Source organism: Aplidium turbinatum, chromosome 5, assembly GCF_918807975.1.
Source record: "Aplidium turbinatum chromosome 5, kaAplTurb1.1, whole genome shotgun sequence".
Classification (NCBI taxonomy): Eukaryota; Metazoa; Chordata; class Ascidiacea; order Aplousobranchia; family Polyclinidae; genus Aplidium; species Aplidium turbinatum.
The window spans coordinates 14,015,674-14,037,381 of record NC_137476.1 but is presented as its reverse complement, the minus strand read 5'-3'; the positions used below and the strand labels follow the sequence as shown (position 1 = coordinate 14,037,381).

General features: G+C 40.1%; 1 protein-coding gene across 5 annotated transcripts in view; it reads left to right on the top strand.

The window, feature by feature from the left end:
• The window catches only part of LOC145769914 (serine/threonine-protein phosphatase 6 regulatory subunit 3-like), a 212,830-nt gene that overhangs the window by 154,840 nt on the left and 36,282 nt on the right, over nt 1–21,708 (top strand). For all 5 annotated transcript variants that reach the window (XM_082581461.1, XM_082581462.1, XM_082581459.1 and 2 more), the window contains 2 exons: nt 12,678–12,890; nt 13,875–14,058. In XM_082581461.1, the coding sequence (XP_082437587.1) occupies nt 12,678–12,890; nt 13,875–14,058 (397 nt within the window). The remainder of the gene's footprint in view (nt 1–12,677; nt 12,891–13,874; nt 14,059–21,708) is intronic.

Here is a 21,708-nt window from a genome sequence, read left to right as displayed (position 1 = left end):
TATATGTAACTCATGACCAGCGTCACTACATAATCACAGTTCAGCGTTTTCTGGTACAGACGTTGGAATTGATTACCACCGCACTGCGCGTGTAATCAATTGAGCGTTCTGTACCACGTTCCTCAGTTGATTGTTTTGCGTTTCTTTCTTACTATATATTGCGTTGATTTTATACACTGAATCAGTAAGTAACAAGAGGTAAATGGTTTTCTCACTTGGTTGGCTATCGCTACAATTATTATTATTGTTTATTTTATATTAAACGTCTGGAAATACAACAGACATTTAACTGGCGTCGCCGGCAGGATCTTTACAGAATTTCTACAGGATTTTGGAAACATGGAGAAGCTGATCGAAGTCCTGCAACAACAAATTGCCAACCAAGAACGCCAGACGAAGGAGCAAATTGCCAGACAAGAAGAACGTCACCGAGAACAAGAACAACGTCATCAAGATCAAATTCAACTCATCCAATCAAATGCCAACCAACAACTTGCCAAACAAGAACTTCATCAACAAGAACAAGAAAAACGCCACCTAGAACAACTACGAGAAATGCGAGCCCAAACTGCGAGATCACAGCCAACAACAATACAACAGCAGGTATCTTTACCTAAGTTTATAACGTTCGATGCCACTACTGAACTGTGGACTGACTATTGGAAGAGGTTTAACACCTTTGTAGCAGCACATTCAGTCGCACAAGACAAAATGCAGCAGGTTTTTCTCACCAATCAATCACCTACAATTTACAAAATGTTAACAAATTTGGCTGCGCAGGAAACAAACCCAAAGGAAGTCAACGATCTCACCATGACGGAAATTACAAATTACATGGCTCAACAATTCGACCCAAAACGCTTCATCGTGAGGGAGCGATTCCGTTTCTGGAGCGAAATGAAGCGCAAGCCCGGTGAAACAGCTCAAGAACTAGCCGCCCGCATACGTCAAGCAGCTGCCACCTGTGACTTCTCATCCATTTCAAATCCATTGGACGAAGCTTTACGTACTCGTTTTATTTGTTCAATAGGTAACGAGGCGGTACTTAAGGCGTTATTCAAAATCAGAGCTGATGAACTTACTTTCAAACGTGCGGTGGAGGTTGCATCAGAAACCGAAGAGGCAGCCAAGGTGGCCAAAGAAACTGTTTACCGCACTCCACCAGCACCAGTTGCGAAAGTAAGGACCATCAGCAAACCTCCAAAAACTAGGCAACTTACAGGTACTTTCTTTACTTCTAAAAATAAAGAATGCTATCGTTGTGGTAATTCCAACCACAACGCCAATGACTGTAGGTTTAAGAAAGCCACTTGTCATTTCTGCAATATTACGGGACACTTACAGAGTGTTTGTCGAAAGAAAGCTAGACAGTTTAAACCTTCTAAGGTAAATTGTATCGAAGAAATTAACATGCTTTCTAGTTCTTGCAGAAAACCTCGAAATTTAAAGTTGGAAGTACCGATCTCCATTAATTCGGTAACCACACACTTAGAACTGGACACTGCTACAAATGGAAATTTCCTTTCCAGCGACGTCTGGACTCGGGTAGGCGCACCTCAATTGCAAGCACCAGTGTCGCAGTTCCAATCTGCTACCAAGCATCTAGTACCAATCACGGGTTCTTTCACGGCCCAGGTAACTTGTCTTTCCACGGGAAGGTCAGATAATATTTCTTTTGTAGTCACGACAGTCAAAGGACTAAACTTGCTAGGTCGTGATGCAATCTCGTCTTTAGGAATTTCTATCGATAAATTCCTTCTGTCTAACTGTTCTACTTAACAGAGCACCCAGTCATGCGACAAGCCTGATAAGAGTCTGGAGAAGGCATGCTCCCTCTTATGTGACGAGTTCAAAGATGTTTTTAAGCCTGAACTCGGGTGCTTACGAGATTATGAACTAGACATAGATTTTAAGTCTGATGCTAAACCTGTTTTTCTAAAACCTAGGCCTGTACTTTTCGCGCTAAAGGAGGACTTAGCACAAGCCTATGATTCGGGCATTGCACGTGGTGTATGGACACCAGTTCAGTTTTGCGATTGGGGCACACCGGTTGTTCCAGTCCGTAAGCCTTCAAACTCTTCAGAAGCGAAGGCCAAGTTACGCATTTGTGGCGATTATTCAGTCACGGTGAACCCTTCTCTGGAGACCCATCGTCACCCGTTACCCTTACCAGAAGACTTAATGCAAAAGTTGGGTGGTGGGTATGGTTTCAGCAAGATAGACTTGGCTGATGCCTACAATCAGATTCGACTTGGTCCTGACAGTCGAAAACGACTCGCATTAAGCACTCACCGTGGCGTACTTTTACAAAATGTTTTACCTTTTGGCATATCTTTTGCTCCAGGTTATTTTCAGAAGATCATGGACGACCTTACAGCCGACCTTCCAGGGGTCGCAGTCTACCTAGACGACATTCTAGTCAGTGGCACTACTGCTGAGGAGCATCTCCAGAATCTTAGACGGCTCCTCGATCGACTTCACTCAAAAGGCCTGAGGTGTAGGAAAGACAAGTGTAAGTTTGCACAACCTCAGGTAGAGTATCTCGGACACATTTTGTCCAGGCAAGGCATCTCCAAAGGTCCTAAGGTAAACGCCATACTGGAGATGTCTGCCCCCACTGACGTATCTTCTCTTCGTTCATTTTTAGGTTCCTTACAATTTTACTCGAAGTTTCTACCGTTGAACGCTTCTACTGTAGCAGAACCACTATACCATCTCACGAAAAAGGACATTCCTTGGAGATGGGGAAAACAAGAGGAAAACTCTTTTGTTCAGCTGAAGCATTATCTTTCTACTGATGAGGTTCTTACACATTTCAATGCTTCACTTCCGGCAGGTATCGCATGTGATGCTTCTAGTGTGGGCATCGGTGCTACTTTGTTTCACCGTTACCCAGATGGCACAGAACGGCCCATAGCAAACGTTTCAAAGATATTAACAGCTTCGCAGAGAAACTATAGTCAAATTCAGAAAGAGGCTTTGTCGATAATTTTTGCGCTAAAGAAATTCTATCAATATCTTTTTGGTAGATCATTCATTTTGGTCACAGATCATAAACCATTGCTTAGTCTTTTTGGCCCGACCAAATCGACACCTTCTTTGGCAGCAAATCGTTTGGCTCGTTGGGCACTCTTTTTGTCGCAATTTACATACACTATTGAGTACAGGAAGACGAAGGATCATCAAAACGCTGATGCTTTGAGTCGCTTACCAGCAGGAGGGGATAAAGTCTTCGATGAAGAGGAAAGTGCGGATGACATTGATATCGTCTGCGCTATCGATGCTTTGGATTTGCAGGTCCAGACCCCAAATGCTGCCTCACTACGTAAAGAATCTTCTAAAGATCCTATCATTTCCACGGTAATGCGTTTCATTCATGAAGGATGGCCGGCCAAGTCTTCTCCACAAGACCCGGTCGAACCGTTTCGTAAGTACGCAGACTCTCTTTCTACTTGTTACGGATGTCTACTTTACGGTTCCAGAGTGGTCATCCCGTCCAAACTTCGTCCTTCCGTCCTTCAGTTGCTTCATGAAGGACATTTCGGCATTGAGAGAATGAAGCAGTTGGCAAGAACGTCCGTCTACTGGCCAAACATCGATCGAGACATAGCGGAACTTTGTCACAAGTGCAGTACCTGTGGCGACTATCAACCGCAATCTAAAACTCAGGTCCAATCATGGACGGTTCCAGAAGCACCGTGGAGTCGCTTGCACATAGATCATGCGGTAGAATTCATGGGTTACCATTGGTTACTCAGCATTGATGCTTTTTCTAAATACCCATGTATTCATGCTACTACTTCCTTATCTTCAACAGCTACTATCAACCTGCTAGAAGAAGATTTTGCTCATTTTGGCTATCCCCATACTATAGTTACCGATAATGCTACTACTTTTAAATCCACATAATTTCAAACTTTCTGTAAGGAGAGGGGTATGGTACACATCACGGGTGCCCCTTACCATCCGGAAACCAATGGAGCGGCGGAGCGCCTCGTACGTACGTTCAAGCAAGCACTTCGCAAATCTTCCCTGCCCCCGAAACAAGCCGTCTTGGAATTCCTACAGCAGTATCGACGCACGCCAACTCCGAGTGGCTACTCTCCAAGCCAATTACTCAACAATCGTCAGATTCGAACCAAGATCGACACGCTTCTCCCCACATCGTCTCAAGTGGTACCCCGACAAAAACCTCACAACACGGACGCCTCCGAAGGTACAAAACGGCATTTCAAACCGGGAGATTCCTGTTACGCGCTATCATTCACTCCACGACGGAGCCAGGATCCTCGTTGGGTTCCAGCCGAGGTGATTAAGCGACAGGGTAGCCGAATCTTCCTGGTACGTCTGCTGCCACATGGTCCGACGTGGAGGCGCCATATGGACCAACTGCAACCTCGCTATGCATCATCGGAGGACCAGGAGCCGGGAGAAACTCCTGCACCAACAGTCGACTCCTCCGCTGTCTCCACCTCAGCCCGAACGAATTCGGACGACACACCGACTGTACCGGAATTCGGGCCACACAACCCACGAAGGTCGAGCCGTCGCCGCAGACCTCCGGCCCGTTTCGGACTTTGAGAGTTGTTGTTTAATTCGGTGTCTTGTTCATATTTTTCTTTGTGCATAAAAATTATCGGGGGAGGTGTTATAGTCGTCATTTTATTTACGTTGAATATATGTAACTCATGACCAGCGTCACTACATAATCACAGTTCAGCGTTTTCTGGTACAGACGTTGGAATTGATTACCACCGCACTGCGCGTGTAATCAATTGAGCGTTCTGTACCACGTTCCTCAGTTGATTGTTTTGCGTTTCTTTCTTACTATATATTGCGTTGATTTTATACACTGAATCAGTAAGTAACAAGAGGTAAATGGTTTTCTCACTTGGTTGGCTATCGCTACAATTATTATTATTGTTTATTTTATATTAAACGTCTGGAAATACAACAGTGTGTTTGCTTCTGAATCAAAGCATGGATTTGATAAGAGTAATAGTGTGTTTCTGGTGTTTCTTAAACGTCTGACGTCTGGTTGTTGAGAATTGCAGATTTAAATCAGGCTTTGAAATTCGCAGCGGACATGTCCGCCGTCACAGCATGTGATGTCCGCGGGAAGTGCCATCTAGATCTGTCATATTTGTCCTACCCGAAATAACACAGGAACTAGCGATACAAATCGTCATTGCATAATGCATAGCACGAACAATGGTTGCGATAATATAATTTCCTGCTTATCTAGAAAATGTGAATACTTTGGCTTCCATTCAAGCAGGAAAACTTTCGATTTTTACGTTGCTTCAACAATTGAAGAGCCCAATTCCAAAACCACTTAGGCACCACTTTTACCAAAATTGAGTTTAGGGTGTCATTAGGTAGAGTATTACCATAGGTACCTACTAGTACTATCAAATTCTTTCTTTCCAAAATCTTTTCTATCTGCTTCAAATTCAACACTTAAAATTGCGTTTGTTTCCAAAACCACTTAAGCGACATCACACTTTATTTCCAAAACCATTTGTATCCACATTAACCAATCATATTAAGCCATTGTGTCATGTGACATATCGCTGATTGTTAATCGTTTTTGTCATCATTTCATGATAAGCAGCAGTGTTACCATTTGGCAAATTTCACTGCCAAATTCGAGAAATTTGGCAGAATTTTACGTTGTTTGGCAGTAAATTTTTGAGTTGGCAGAATTTTGGCAAATGTTTTTGGTGAGTTGGCAGTCAGTTTGGCAAAATTTGAAATGTGTTTGGCAGTTTGAAGCATCCACTATCTGGCAATACTGATAAGAAGTGTTTTAGGCTTGTAGCCTACTGTTGCAGTTACCAACAGTGCTTAGTAGCCTGCTTGAGCTTTATAGCTGTGTTTTTGCTTTGTTTAAAATGGATTTGGATTGTGGTGATGCATCAGTGGTGGTCAGCTTGGAAAAATGGTTTCAAAAATTGGTTTCTTTCATTCTGGCAATTTTTATTCTCCAGCTTATTTCCAAAACCACTTATATCCACATTTCTAATTTTATAAAAAGGTGATTCTAAGCAATCCAATACACGCATTACATTTACCAAGCGAAACTGTCATAAACGTTTTTCGTGGTTTTCTTGAAATCACCGAAAGTGGATGTAAGTGGTTTTGGAAATAAGCTCTTCAATTAATGACATTGTTGAAGCAACGTAACAACAATTGATGACATTGAATCAGCATAACAATGGTGAATTCTTTGCTAAGAATCGATGGGAGTAACAGGTACCGGTACTTCTACACTAATCACGCGCAACTTAGTTCAAGTCTTACGTCACAATGTCTGACTTTGATCTCTGAGTAATATTGATAAGGCAAGGTTGTTTACAAAATTAGATTATACGAGTATTCAAGTAGATTATTACACTATTAGCCTACAGCAAAATTAGTTAAGTTTTTGTATTAAATTAAGAAAAAAAAGGCCCAGGGAAAATTCAGTTTCGCTCACATGACTTGCAAAATAAACCTAACGAAAAAAGCGTAGTGAAACTTGGCACAGCAGAAAATAGTAGCGTTGGTATAGAAGTTTTCCGACTCTTGCCCAGAGCATTGTGGCGCAAGAAGCCACACGACCTCGTTCGGTGGAAGTTAATCAGTTCTGCTGCGTATTATGTAGCTGCACTGCGCTTTGACTCTTCAAGCGCACGTCGTTGCTCTGATGAAAGCCTTTCAGAGTGACTTTGCTGAAGTTTTAAAAAGCCTTCTCTAATGGCAAAGACTTAAGATAAACAGATAAAACCAAGCAACCACACATCATTTAACATCATACATTAGAGTGAACATAAAACTATAAACTGCGAACGTTTTCGGCCATACTCAAGTTAGCCCTTCTCAAGTAAAGAAAATAACTGATTTTTACAATAACATCTATATTGAAAATAACTGATCTACACAATCTATTGAAAAACGAAATGCACAAGAATGAAACTGCAAAGCAGTGCCTTTATATTTTCAATGCAAATGTTATTGTCAAAAATCTGTTATTTTCGTTGCTTGAGAAGGGCTAACTTGACTGGCCGAAAACGTTTGTAGTTTATAGTTTTATGTTCACTCTAATGCATGATGTTAAATGCCGTGTGGGCGTGTGGTTTTAGTTGCTTGTTTTTATCTGTCTATGGTTAAAGAAAATCACCTCTCTATCAAAATTGCATTATCAAGATGAAGTGATTAAGCATGATGATTGACGATTGACACTAAAACTGGTGTGTCCGCAGTGAGACTTATTTTTCCGCCGAGACAACTGCTCAGACCGGACACGGTTCTCCACCGTCAACTAAAACGGTTTTCGAGGCCTGTAAATTATATTCCAATTGGTACCAACTAGCACATAACACTGGTCAGCAAAATGAGAAAAAATTTTTTTGGCAGGACGTCTAAGAGTGTTTTGTGGGGTTTTCAAGGTCGCTGATTACGAATGTGACATTGGTTTTGCCAGATTGACTCTAGTTTAGAAGATACCTATACCCCTAGATTAGCCCAAATTAGTGTATTTACCTGTATTGACCCCCTAAACATCTCACCAAGAAGTACGTAAATCTTATCAATTTTGTTTGATATGGCATAATAATTAGTAGCAAAAGCTAATTTAAAAATCACTGTAAAGTCCTACGTTCCGTCCTACATTTTGCTCCTGTACCAATTGGACATTCTCCCAAGATGAAAGAGGAGTATGATGCCATCAAACTTGTCCTTGAAAAGCTTGACTACAATACCCATAGATGGCTCATCTTTGTTGACATAAAAATGGTCAGTTTTCTAATTGGTCAACAAAGTGTATATACCAAGTATCCTTGCTCCCAGTGTTTGTGGGACAGCAGGACGAGAATCCAGCACTGGTGCAAGAAAAACTGGCCAGAACGCACCAGTCTTTAAGTTGTGACAGCCAATGTAATCAATGAAACTTTAGTTCCCAGTGATAGAATTGTATTTCCTCCTCTGCACATTAAATTAGGGTTAATGAAGCAGTTCGTCAAAGCATTGCAGGGGAATTGCTTCAAGTACATTTGCAGTCATAATTTCCAGGACTCTCCGATGAAAAGCTTAAAGCTGGTGTCTTTGATGGACCTCAGATTCGAACGTTGATAAAAAATTTGGATTTCACCAGTCAGATGAACAGCAATGAACTCACTGCATGGAACTCCTTCAAGGATGTAGCAGGCCTCGAAATTCGTTTTTGTTGACGGCGGACAAACGTGTCCGGTCTGAGCAGCTATCTCGGCGGACAAATTAAGTCTCACGGCGGACACACCAGTTTTAGCGTCGATCGTCATGCTTAAATCACTTTATCTTGATAATTTTGCGCCATTCGAGAACTATAGCTACGGCTTAGAAGGCTTTTTAAAATTTCAGCGAAGTCACTCTGAAAGGCTTTCATCAGACCAACGACGTGCGCTTGAAGAGTCAAAGCGCCGTGTAGCTGCTTAATATGCCGCATAAGCATAACTGATTAACTTCCACCGAACGAGGTCGTGTGGCTTCTTGCGTCACAATGCTCTGGGCACGAGTTGGAAAAACTTCTACACTAACGCTACTATGTTCTGCTGCGCAAAGTTTCACTAGGCTTTTTTCTTTAAGTTTATTTTTGCGTAATTGCGTGTCATGTGAGCGAAAGTGAATTTTCCCTGGGCCTTTTCTTTCTTACAGTAATACCAAAACTTAACAAATTTTGCTGCATCTTGCTGTAATAGCCTACTGAAATCGTATAATCTAATTTTGTAACCAACCTTGCCTTACCAACATAGGCGCCTAACTATTTTTTTGGCCGTGGGGGCGAAAGCGTGTTTCATAAGCAGCAACGTAAATTCAGCGAAATGTCACGCAGATGGATGACGTAATTATGTCGTCACACTAGGATCGCTTTTATTGCCACACTCGGAGTTATCGCTACGTTCGACCTACCGTTAATTATTATAAACAAAACTCGACCAAAACACATGCTATGCGTCTGCGTTGGCCAGCGGTTGATGGACTGCGACTCTTTAAGCTAAGCACAACATAAAGTTTAGCAACGAACTAGATTTATTAGCATGAAACAAGAGACGAAAAGGTTTACTAAAAGGTATAATATACTGTAAATGGAATGAAAACACTAACTTGATCATATGCTTGAAAATATACCTGTTGAAAGCAAAACCATTCATGTTTACATCAATTCAACAGCACGTCAACTTGAATAAATTTAAAAGTTGCTGACACCGTAAACAGCCCTTGAAAAATAGTTACGGAGAGACCTTTGATTAAGTTTTCGACTTGACATTGCTCCCTTTTCACTACAATATTGCAACTTATGGCTGACCGGTTTTCAAGTTTCAATTGGCTGTAATACGCCCGTGTTGCAGATGAAACAAAAGACGCGCATATTCCCCGCCTTTGATCGGGTTTCTATGGCAACGGTCGTGTGTGCTCCATGCAATTTGCACGAGTCCGTTGTTGTGTTGATTATGCCGCGTGTGCGCAATGCGGTTTGTACCAGCCCTTGTTACGTTGGTTAGTGGTCACCTCGGGCCGAGACTTCAAGTTCATTTTCACAGCGAGCGATTCACTGGGCACCGCAATTCACTGCAGTGCAGAGGTTTCGACTTTCGAAAAGCTAAACGCACGCTCCGTCTCCGTAGCAAATTATGTTGTTTTTGGGTGCATTCAACATCTGATGACATTGAATCGACGCAAAATAGTAGATTTTTGCTATGTCTTAAACAGCAAAATCAGTCATTTTTACATTGATTTAACGTCTAATGTAGAAATGACAATTTTTTTTGTCTGGGGTGGGATTGTAGCATCGCTACTCGTTCTAGTGATTATTTATCGCGAAGCTGTTGCGGTTTGCATTTAAAAATGTTTTTCTGCTGCCGATCGCTAGTTCATCTATTGTTTTATGTATCAATGCAGCATAAAAAGTTGCTCCCACGCAGAAATATGCGTGGGGGCCAGGCCCCCACGCCCCCACGGGTTAGGCGCCTATGCTTACCAATATTACTCGGAGATGAAAGCCAGACATTGTGACGTAAAACTTGAACAAAGTTGCGCTTATTAGTGTGGAAGTACCTGTACTCCCATCGATTCTTAGCGAAAAATTCACCTTTGTTACGCTGATTCAATGTCATCAATCGTTGAAGCAACGTAAAAATCGAATGTTTTCCTGCCTGAATGGAAGCTACCCAGACAACAAAATTTATCATTTTTGCATTGATTCAACATCTGCGTCTACATTGAATTAATATAAGAATGATAGATTTTGTTGTCTGGGTGAGAGATACAGTATTCACATTTTCTAGATGCGCGCTAGAGTGCGGGGGAAATTATATTCTCGCAACAATTGTTAGTACTATGCAATGACGATTTGTATCGCTAGTTCTTGTGTTATTTCTCGGCGGACAAATATGACCGATCTAGATGGTACTTCCCGCGGACATCACATGCTGTGACGGCGGACATGACCGCCGTGTCCGCCGTGAATTTCGAGGCCTGATGTAGTACAAAACTTCTTGGGGAATCACAAACCACCTAATTACAGAGAAGTAGTTCGGAAGATGTTATCTGCATTGGAAAAGTTGGAGCTAACATGTGCATTAAAGTTCACTTCCTATTCAGCCACCTTGACCGATTTCCTGACAAAACCTGGTGATTACAGTGAAGAGCAGGGGGAAAGGTTCCACCAAGACATCAAGACAATGGAAGAAAGATATCAGGGCAGATGGAATGAGCACATGATGGCAGACTATTGCTGGAACTTGTTGAGAAACTGCCCAAAAGATTCTCACAAGCGAAAATCTTACAAGAGACATTTTTTTCGGGGCAAATTTAGTTAATAGCCTAGTTTTAATTTTATTGTATTTCATACCATTATTTTCAATTTACAATAAAAAAGATAATGTGATGGTTCCTTTTATCTAAGTTTTATAATATACAAGGTTGATTGACTGATTTAATGCAACATTTTTTAGTGTTTTATGTACGACGACGACGACTGTACGCCGTACGGTATATGATTGTGTATTTTGTGTACATGACATCGGTAACATCAAGTTTTCAAGTATGACAAATCTAATATAAAATCCCTAAAAATCTCGTGATATTGCTGTATTTAAACTTAAAACTGTCTTTATTGTTCACAATTGACCATTAAATTGCATTTCTGAAATATCTAATATGGTTAAACCGTTTTTTTGATCTTGCGCATAAGGCTCAAATATAGGATTTTGGTCAAAATGACCCTATGCGATATCTCCAAAACTAGAGCCAATTCGGGAAAACTAAGGCCATATTCGGAATCAGCGCCCTTCAAAACCCCCAAAAACACTCTAACTTTGTCTGCCAAATAATTTGCGTTGACCAGTGTAATCATGTAAATTGGCATAAAAAGGGGAAGGCTTACGCTCTGCAGTGGGCTCTCACAGGCTGAAAATGATGATGATGATGAAATTATATTCGGATCCATTTTAATTGTTTATTGATGCAGTGAAACGAATAGAATAGGCACATGAATAAAACAAGCAGGTTTAGCAACTAAATAAAATGTTAAGTTTCTGGGCAGCCGATTTGTAGCAAGAATTGACAGCGATAGACACGTGTTTCGCCCATGAGGATGGGCTCATCAGTATCGCACCGTATTCTTGCCACTTGGGTAATCGACTGCCGCTTTACCAGTAAGTTTAACTCTTATCATTGTGAATAGAAAAGAGCCAACAAAAGAGCTCTTTCCATGTGCTGACGGCCAGGAAGAATGCTTCTTCTTCACATGTCCTACCCCTGGCACCTGCTGGTTTTGTTGGCTCTTTTCTTTCCACAAAGATAAGAGTTAAACTGACTGGTAAAGCGGCGGTCGATTACCCAAGTGGCAAGATTACGGTGCGATACTGATGAGCCCAGCCTCATGGGCGAAACACGTGTCTATCGCTGTCAATTCTTGCTACAAATCGGCTGCCCAGAAACTTATCGTTCATTGGAGGTCTGAATGGCTAGTGTGTGGAAGCTCCACCTTTATGGTTAGCGAATCGCAACTGCTGCTTGCTGTACTACTAGTGAGTGCTCAGCCTTGTGCTGATGGCCGGGAAGAACGCTTCTTCTTCATAAATAAAATGTATTATAAAGTAGAGCTTTCATCACCGTAAACATGACTTCATCAGTTTTTATTCAAATAGGATCAATTGCAATTCTATTTGAATAAGAGTACTGATAAAGCCACCTGTACGGTGGCAAAAGCTATACTAATGAATTTTATGTGTATTGTTGCCAAACCTGCTTTTTTATTTACCAATTTTATGGGTTTGATACCCTATCAGGCCATACCAAAAACTTTTTTAAAGTGGTACGGCGCTGAATTTTATTCTAGTTTAGCGCTCAACAATGGAATGAATTCTGGTAATAATGTACACACACAGCTGTGCCTCTAAGCTCTACACGGCTGTATTGACAATGTCTGCTTTGTAAAGTGATGAGGAGCAACACATTCTGTGATGGATGCAATGCTATAAAATTAGCATTATTATTATTTTGCATGCACCTATTGCACTGGTGTTATGGCCTCTGGATGATAGTATCAGTTCAAGCACAGCTAACACGAGGTGACAATTCTTTTGTAATTGAAGTATATATACCTAACATGCTGTTTTTATGAAGTATGTGTATAGTTTTTTTTATGAACCCAGGATTTGTTCTTTCAATATGAATACAACAACTTTCTTCACACTCAAGTCGTGCAGTGCATACAAACAGTGCTTGGAAATGCTGTTACTGTATCAACCACTCGTACTCCATTGTACTCTAATGATAATGAAGAAAACTCTGTGAATTTACCGGAACTAAGGAATGAAGAAGACGAAGCAGAAAATCCAAGAAAAGTTGCGCCTTTATTAACTCATGTAAGTTGAAAGTAAAAATTATGTATCTCTATGTCTGTATGCAGAGAATAGGGAATTTTTTTAGATGTATCAGATTCAGAAGGCATTGGTGTCTTCAAAGCTAAAATTGAATTGTGCATGCATTGGATAGGAAGTTGGCTGGTTTTTGCATTGAACCTATTTGTTACAGAGAAAAATATTGATTTTCTGCATACTTGAATTTACACGTAGTGTACAGTAGAGGGCAATAAAAATATGCTATTTTTTAAATTTTGCTATGATCGCTTGGTTCATTGTTGCTATGGGTAAAATAAACGTCCAGGCCAAAGTTTGTGTTAAGGCTACAATACTAGTGCTAGCAATATTTTTTCATGGTGCGCTTAAATAAGTCCAAATCAAACAAGATGTTGTTACAACCCCAACAAGTTATATATTTTTGAAAAGGTCTTGAAATGCTCTATAAGATAGAAACAAAAATTCATAAAATAATAATAAACAAGCTATTCAGCTGGCTTTGAAGCCAAACAAAAATAAATTACAGCAAAAATATTTGAAACCTAAAAACATAAATGAGGTGCACCCTATCAAGTTCATGCACCCTATCCTATTCAATATCATGCAAAAATCTCAAAAACCTGATGTGATGGGTAAAATCTGATGTGATTTTTGAAATCAGCACTCAGCAGCCTCAATATACCCCAAATCTCACATTGCAGTGTACAGCAATGATATATATATAATAGCGAAAGTACAGTAAATACAACAATGGTTCTTGTACCAAACTTGTTCCCCAAAGCAAATAATTTCAAGGTAATTGCAAGAGAACTGAGAGCAAGGCCAGATTGCAAATGTTTGGTGAAAATCATTTAAGTGACTTTTTGGCCTTTACCTAGATTGGAAGAATTGCTTTTGGCTTTTTCTGCCTTTCTTTTTATGTTATTTGCTTGATCAATCATCAAATTTACCACATTTTAGTCATTGGGTAATACAATTACTTTGTGGCAGTTGTTTGAAGATTGTCGATTGATACAAAGAATATTGGATGCTTGGGAAAACAACAGAGTTCATGAAACCGAGGCATGTGGACATAGGAAGGGCAATATGGGCCATCTTACTATAATAACTAATCAAATTATAGAAAATATGGAAAAAGGTACAAATGCCGAAAGAATCAGAGAATTTATTGAAGGTTGGTGTTATTTTATGAACTTCAGTGAGAGAGTTATGTGTGTGTTTAATAACACTTCAAAGTGATTTGTAATAAACTGTTGTTTTTGTTTGATTGGGGTACATGTACTAGTGAGGATACATTTCGACTTTAATAGATGCACATTAATATATTTACCTATCTTGTTTTTTATGAAAGTAATAGTTTAAATTTTAATGTCACATATTTTCCATGTATTCTTGCCATTGTTCAATGATGTACCAAAACTGGAATGCACTAATACCAGTAAAGTGGTACACCGAGGGGTCCTTTTTATGGAATACCTTTATTTTCAAATCTGAGTTCGTTTTAATTATGAAAATTAGCCTTTAATGAAATGCTTCTTATAAGGAAGATTCCACATGAGCCTTTTTTGACAATTTTTAGCAGTGTATTGTCGTTTTCTATTTAATATATTTTCAGCATATTGTCGTTTTTTAGTTCTTGTGATGCTGAAGTACAGTTAAAAGAAAGTAAGTCAACGATGAAGTCTCAATCACTTCAAACCAAGTGGCATGATTTGTACGGTCTACGACATTAAGGCGCGAACAAAACGGCGCGAGACAAACTGGCGCAGAGACAAAATGGCGCAGAGGCAAAACGGCGCAGACAAAACGGTGCCAAAGTCAACGTAACAATTTATTTTCTTTTGAAAATACTAAACTCAAGCGCTATAGTCAGGCATCGACATGGACCCAAAAATAAGGACAACCGAAAAATTAGATTAACATTTAAAAAAAAGTGTTTAGGCATACTTTGTATTTATACGAGCCGTGTCATATCAGATTCCATACTTTTTGCCAGAAACAATCTGCTCCAGCAACTCCTTGTTAATACAAAATGCTTCAAATAGTCTGCTCCTTTCCTTGGTCCACTGCGCCGAAACAAGAGAGAACAATCTTATTCTTTCCACAAACGCATTGCTGACCGGAAAGGAGAAGATGATGCTAACCAGCATGTAGAGCAGCAAAAATGAGTTGTTTCCGGTAAAGAACTTCATCCACTTGGCCTCGGGTTCATCCTTGCTGAACAGTTGAACACATCATCTGGAATCTTCTTGAGCAGAGCAAACAGCCGAGACCTTATCAAACAGCTCATCTTTCATTGCCATTAGTTCATCAACTTGCTTCGCCAACCCCTTGCCTTCCTCGTAGCCTACTCGATTGCTTGATCTTTCAGCAGGGTCCAGCTGATGTGCGTTGGATGCTTGTCAAATCGATGACACTTGTTGATACATTCCAAAGTAATGGTGTAGAACTCCTAGAAGCTCGCTTTGAGAACCATAGCATACTCTTCATCGACTGTTCTTAGTAGTTCGTATGTTGTTGCTCCGAAAAACCCTGAACACTGGCGTTGTAATATTTTGATCTTGAAAGATTCAATTATCTCTGCCAGTTCTGGAAACAATGCAGTTGACTTTTGCAGGAGTAACAGTGATTTATTGAAGAGCAAGAAAGCGCTGTGGAGGAATGATATGATGATGAGTGACTCTTCTAATTTAAAGAAATCCTCCAATATTCTTTTCAGCGAAAGAAAATGCACTTTGAGTGGTTCCCAGAGATCGATCATTCGCTCGAGTACAGCATCGAGTGTGGTCCATCGAGTCAGTGTGTGAGTTGGTAGAGTCGAGTAGTTGCTATCAAGCTCCTCACAGATATGCTTGAGCTTCATCGTTCTACCAGTTTGGCTTTTGAAGTGGCTACCAATCTTCAGCACGATTGTTTCTATGTCAAGTGTGAGGCGCTCTGATCCCTTCTCCTCTGCATTATGCAAAATATGAGCAGGGTAGCCGACTAGGATCAGATGCAATGTTTGCTCTTTGAGATGAGAGAAGACGTTGTTTTTTCCACTATGCTGTGATCCTCCAAAATTCACTGGTGTATTATCGGCACAAAAGGATGACAGCTGTTAGTGTTTCATGTCTAGGTCATTGCCTTGAATAGAGGAGAGAGTAAAGTTCGTGATCTGTGCCGAGGTCTCGCCTGGCATTGATCGCAGGTCAAGAAGACGCACTCGCACTCCAACTTTGGAGTTGAAGAATCTGATCACTAGAGGAAACTAATTAGACTAATTTTAGAATATTATGCAACACCGGATACCAGAAGAAAACGATCAAAGTTCTGTAATTGTTGAAAATAAGACGAAATAAGGACGAAAGTCGAAAATAAGGACATTTCTTAGAAATAAGGGCATTTAAGTTTTCTAAGACCTGGCTCTTCAAAATAAGGACAAATCTTAGAAATAAGGACGGTATGGCAACCCTGGCTATAGTTGATCAATAAAAGTTTTGATTCAAACGCGTTGCTCACTTCAAGTTCATTTGGGAAGCACGAAAAACATTATTGTAAAGAAAAACTACCGTGCCATAATATCTAATTTGTGATAATTAAATGAGTTCAATAACACTCAATGACATTCTTAATTCAAATGCGTTGCTCCTTATATTCGAAGTCAAGTTCATTTGAGAAGTAAAGACCATATTTGGTCGGGGAGCAATTTGAAACAGCGTAAATTTGTTTGCAATAAGTTCAAAGATTATGTCGCATCATTTTCAAGACAAAATACGACGCAATTAATATTCCCGCATCACACTTTGCGTTCTGTCTCTCACACTAACAACTGTGACGGCTTATCTTTGTAGTACAGAATTAGCGCACGTGACAGTTCAGAGAGATGGGTGTCTAACTGTCTAAGATAGGATGCAAATCAATATCACAATTGGACGGAATCTATGGCAAACCAGACGGGTTTTATTTTTACTTTTCGAGCTGGGTACAAATTGCAACGGTTTGCCGATGTTTAGAACGATTCAATTAGCGAAATCAGGAATTGCTTATTTACCACGTTTCTGCAGAAACAGATGCAAAACAAAACGTAGTGCAAAAATATATAGTTACAGACTTTTCGCAGTCTATACTCACGAGTTACGTCATTTTACATTGATTCAACCATGATGATAATAAATCAAAGCTAAAGCAACAATGTGCTGGTACGAGCTAAAAATAGCACGCTTGAAACAAAAAGTTCAACGTCAAAGTTCGCGTTGTGGCGTCACAGATCGGTGAGATTAAAAGAAGTCCGATTGCAGCAGTTTGCAGAAAAATGCTTTGATCATACAATAAGCTCTCCCATTCAGCAAAGCTGGTCTTATTTACATTGATTCAACGCCTGCAGACAATAAAACAATGTAAAAAGGACCAGTTTTGCTGGCTGAAACATACTGCATAGTGTTCTGTAACACAGAACTAGTAAACTCTTTAAAGTCTTATCGAAACTTTTCCTCTGCAAAATAAACAAACAAGATGACCATAATCTCTCTCTTGTAGTCTCATGCTCGAGGACGAAAATAGCAAACCGAATAAAACAAAATCTATCAAGCTGTCTAGCTCTCAATAAATGACATATGCCGGTCCGTATTTATACCATTAGCCAAACTGGATCAAACAGAAAAAATAAAACCCGTCTGGTTTGACACCCATCTCTCTGAACTGTCATGTGCGCTAATTCTATAGCCAAATCTGCCTACATCTCAAGCAAACAGTTGTTTCCGAATTTTCACGTCTAAGCACTGTGGTCGCACTTCTGCCAGCTCGATAATTACTCATTTAATTATCACAAATTAGATATTATTGCACGGTAGTTTCTCTTTACAATAATGTTATTTCGTGCTTCCCAATGAATTTGGCGCCGTTTTGTCTGCGCCGTTTTGCCTCTGCGCCATTTTGTCTCTGCGCCGTTTTGTTTGCGCCCTAATGTCCTGCTTCGTGATTTGTATGCCATTGTTCCTAATTATCTTTAGGCATAATGACTTCAACTCGAATGACACAATGCCTGGTTGACCCAGCATGACCCTATTTATTTTATTGTTGAGGTTTTGCTCTAAACCAGGGTCACCAAACTACGGCCCGCGGGTCGGAACCAGCCCGCAAACTAATTTCATCCGGCCCGTCAAGTGCTGCAGAAATAACAGCTGCACTACAACTGTAAAGGAAAAAGGTTACCAAACTTTTTGTAAAGGACTGATGTTGCTGTTGAGCAACACACAACCTGCTAATGATTCTGTTTTTATCATTAGGCCACCACAAATGTGGACAGCCTAGGCCAAATTTGGAAAGATGTAATGTTTTTTCAAGAACACGATGCCCTGTAGTTTATCACACCAGGGGATAAATTTTCCAGCAACCTTTCGATTGTCATCACAACTTTGCTATTCCACCGCTGACTTTGTTATTTATTGTGCTCAATTCAAGTCAATAGAGATTCTAAATAGTTGTATATCTTTTCGCAATTTACAACCGGCCCACAGCTGTTAATCTCGCAGCAATCCGGCCCTCAGAGAAAAATGTTTGGTGACCAATAGTCACAAAACTACCATTTTGCGTATCATTAATCTATACTAGTTGGTAATTAACCCCCATGAGACTGCAACACTAAACAAATGTGAAATTATTGTAGTTTGGAGGGTGTAAAGATGGTTCGGGAGATAGCGGACATCAAAAATTGATAAAAAAATTTCAAATGTAAAAAATTTCAATTTTTGAAAGGTTCTATATCTAAAACTAATTTGAAATTAGCAATTTTGGTAGTAGATATGAATACTAGGGCTGCTTCTTAATCAGAATACCAAATTTCAGCTTTGTAAATGCTTTAGATTAGAGATGTACCGATATATCGGTATCGGCATCGGTAACGGTGATATTGGCCATTTTTTTAGTATCGGTATCGGCATCGGTATCGGCAAAATTTGGCCGATACTGTGGCCGATACTAAACATGTAAAACAAGGCGTTTGCTGCGGATTTTCTGCAGAAGCAAAGATATAGATTTTTTAAAGTAGTACCTAACATCACATTGAAGTAGAAAAATAACAACCTGTTCAAATTTTTGATACCTCACACTCCCATGACTTCATGCGTGCACCTTTTGACATTGTTTGCTTACAGTGATTCTTTCACTCAAACAAAACGTTTTCTTTCAGCAGTTTTGCGTTGTTCGATTCTTAAGTTGTGAAGGAGACTCAATTTCTCCACTATTTATCATTTGTGTTTCTTTTTTACTCTCAGCAGAGGATAAAACCAGGCCAAGACTACCCAGGTAGCAAAAATGTATAATTTTCCATCGTTTTTACCTTTCAATTCTTGTCGATGTCAATTCTTGCTGCAAAACGGCTGCCTTCTTCTTCTTCTTTCGTTTGAGACTAGATCAAATTTCGGGGCAGGTGGTGGAGAGCCAGGTGAGTGTAGCTTCGTCCAGCGTTGCTATACCATGCGTTCCATTTGGTGCCTTGTAGATGGGACATTCGAGAAAGACATGGTCAGTAGTTTGTTCCTCCGTGCCGCATTTGCAGGCCGATGAGGGAGCCAGACCCCACTTGAGCATGTTGGAATGGAAGCGACCGACTCCGGTTCGGATTCTGTTGAGCTTGACCCAAGTCGGCCGAGGCAGGTCCATACCAGGGGGGCGCGCCACCGGGTGGGGTATAAAACCATGTAGTTTGGTGTCGGTGGCGTACCACGCTGCATTCCAAGTATCTTCCATGAAGTGTGCTGCGCTGATGGCATGATCGCTGAATGGATGTTAGTAATTTAACAGCAGCTAACGGCTGGCGAGAAACATATAGCTGATTGGATGGTCTAAATCAGTGATTCCCAACCGCGGCTCTTAGAGCCGCATGCGGCTCCAAGCTAGCCTTCTTGCGGCTCTCGTTGACCCCTGAAAATCCCACAAAAAAATATAAAAAATCTATTTATAATAACTAGGGCGATTATTTTATGACTTATCAAAATTGTTTGCGAAGTCAAAATTATTTACAAACTGTATTGTCGTTGTGTCGTAGAGGTTGCATTGTCAGTGAAATTTTCATTTTACATCTTACACAGTGATGTCAGGTTGTTTTTTTGAAAACAAGAAAGTGAATCTAAGAAACAAGCCCAAAACAGGCAAATCAACACAAAGACAAGCCCAATAATTTGCAACCAATACCAATTAGCACAGAGCACGCTTAAAGCACACATAGGCTATCCGCTAAAGCACACCTTAATTACTTAAGTGTTTTCATGCGGCTCCATACGTACTCTGAAGTTTGAAATTCGGCCCCGACACCAAAAAAGGTTGGGAACCACTGGTCTAAATGGCTAGCGTGGAAGCTACACCGTTACGGTTAGCGAATGGCAACTGTTTACTGGGCTGTTGAGTGCTCAGGCTTGAGCTGATAACCGAGAAGAACGCTCCTTTTTTCACAATGAGGTTGTCATCTTAGACGCAATAAGACCATTTATTGATTAGTTTACTGAGGATTCGTAGTCCCATTGCTTTCATTTTGAGCCTACCTGGGTAGTCTTGGCCTGGCAAAAGCTTTTCAACCAAACAACAAGCGCCCTTAGGTTGCACATTACTTGTCAAATAGTTTTTGTACAACTACACAAATCATTTGGTTTACATTTTACATCTTATTATCAATTATGATAGCCTATTTGGAGAGTTTGCGCAAACCCTTTATTAACTTTTCAGAAACCCCAACTATGATGTAATGTTTCTTCCCTTATACCCCAGTCCCCAATCCTCAATTACGGTGGCCTTTCATTACTAAAACCTACTATTATGACACAACAATGCGGTTGAGATTGGTTCTTGACTCTTTAATAAATTATACCAATTGAAAGCTTTTTTTAATAGTTTTATGCAAATAAGGTAAAACTTAGCATTTGATATAATTCCTTGCAAATACCAAAATTGCTTCTTTTTGTAACACCAAAGTATCGGTCAAATATCGGTATCAGTATCGGTATCGGCCTAAAAAAGTGATATCGGTATCGGGATCGGTATCAGCCAAAATATTGGTATCGGTACATCTCTACTTTAGATTACAAGTTATGAAGACCCAAACATGGAGGAAAATGTACATGCGAACCCATTTTGAGGGACCTTGGTGACTTTGAAGGGCTTTAAGGTCTAAACGTCTTGAGATAATGAGCTGAAATTTTTTTTGTGTTTATTATACATCAATATGAAACTTTAGTGTGAATTTCAAGAAAATCTAAGACGGTCGAGCTTGCACACCCCGTTGAGTTGATATGGAATGACCCATTTGTGTATTATATGCAGCTTTCAAAGTCGATAGCAACCTTAAAAATGCTTTCGATTGCCCTAAAAATTTGACAGGATTAGTTTTTCAGGTATTGACACGATACAAGAGGGTGCCCCATTGAATTAAAAAAAATTTCAATTTATGAATCACCCTACTGCCCATAGGCTTCGTTGTTATGGTCAGAAGTAAATAAATACAAACTGAACTGGGAACAATAAATTGTTTATGGTTTTCTTTTCAATAAATATCACAAATGTGTATTTCGCACTGCGTCGTTTCAATCGTAAGGGGTCGTGAAACATTTTAGGAGATTGAAAGGGGTCACGAGCAATAAAGTGTTAAAAGCCCTGTAATATAGAGGCCACAGTAAATGAACAAGTTGTACCACAATGCGTCATAATTATGTTTTTAAAATCTGAGCAACGACGCTTTGAGACCAACTTGTTCCCAGCGTCATCTTGAAAAAAAATGACTTGACCACCACAGTAAACCTTTAGCTTTTTTTCCAATACAAGATAGACTCTTAAAAAAATGAAGATTGCAAGT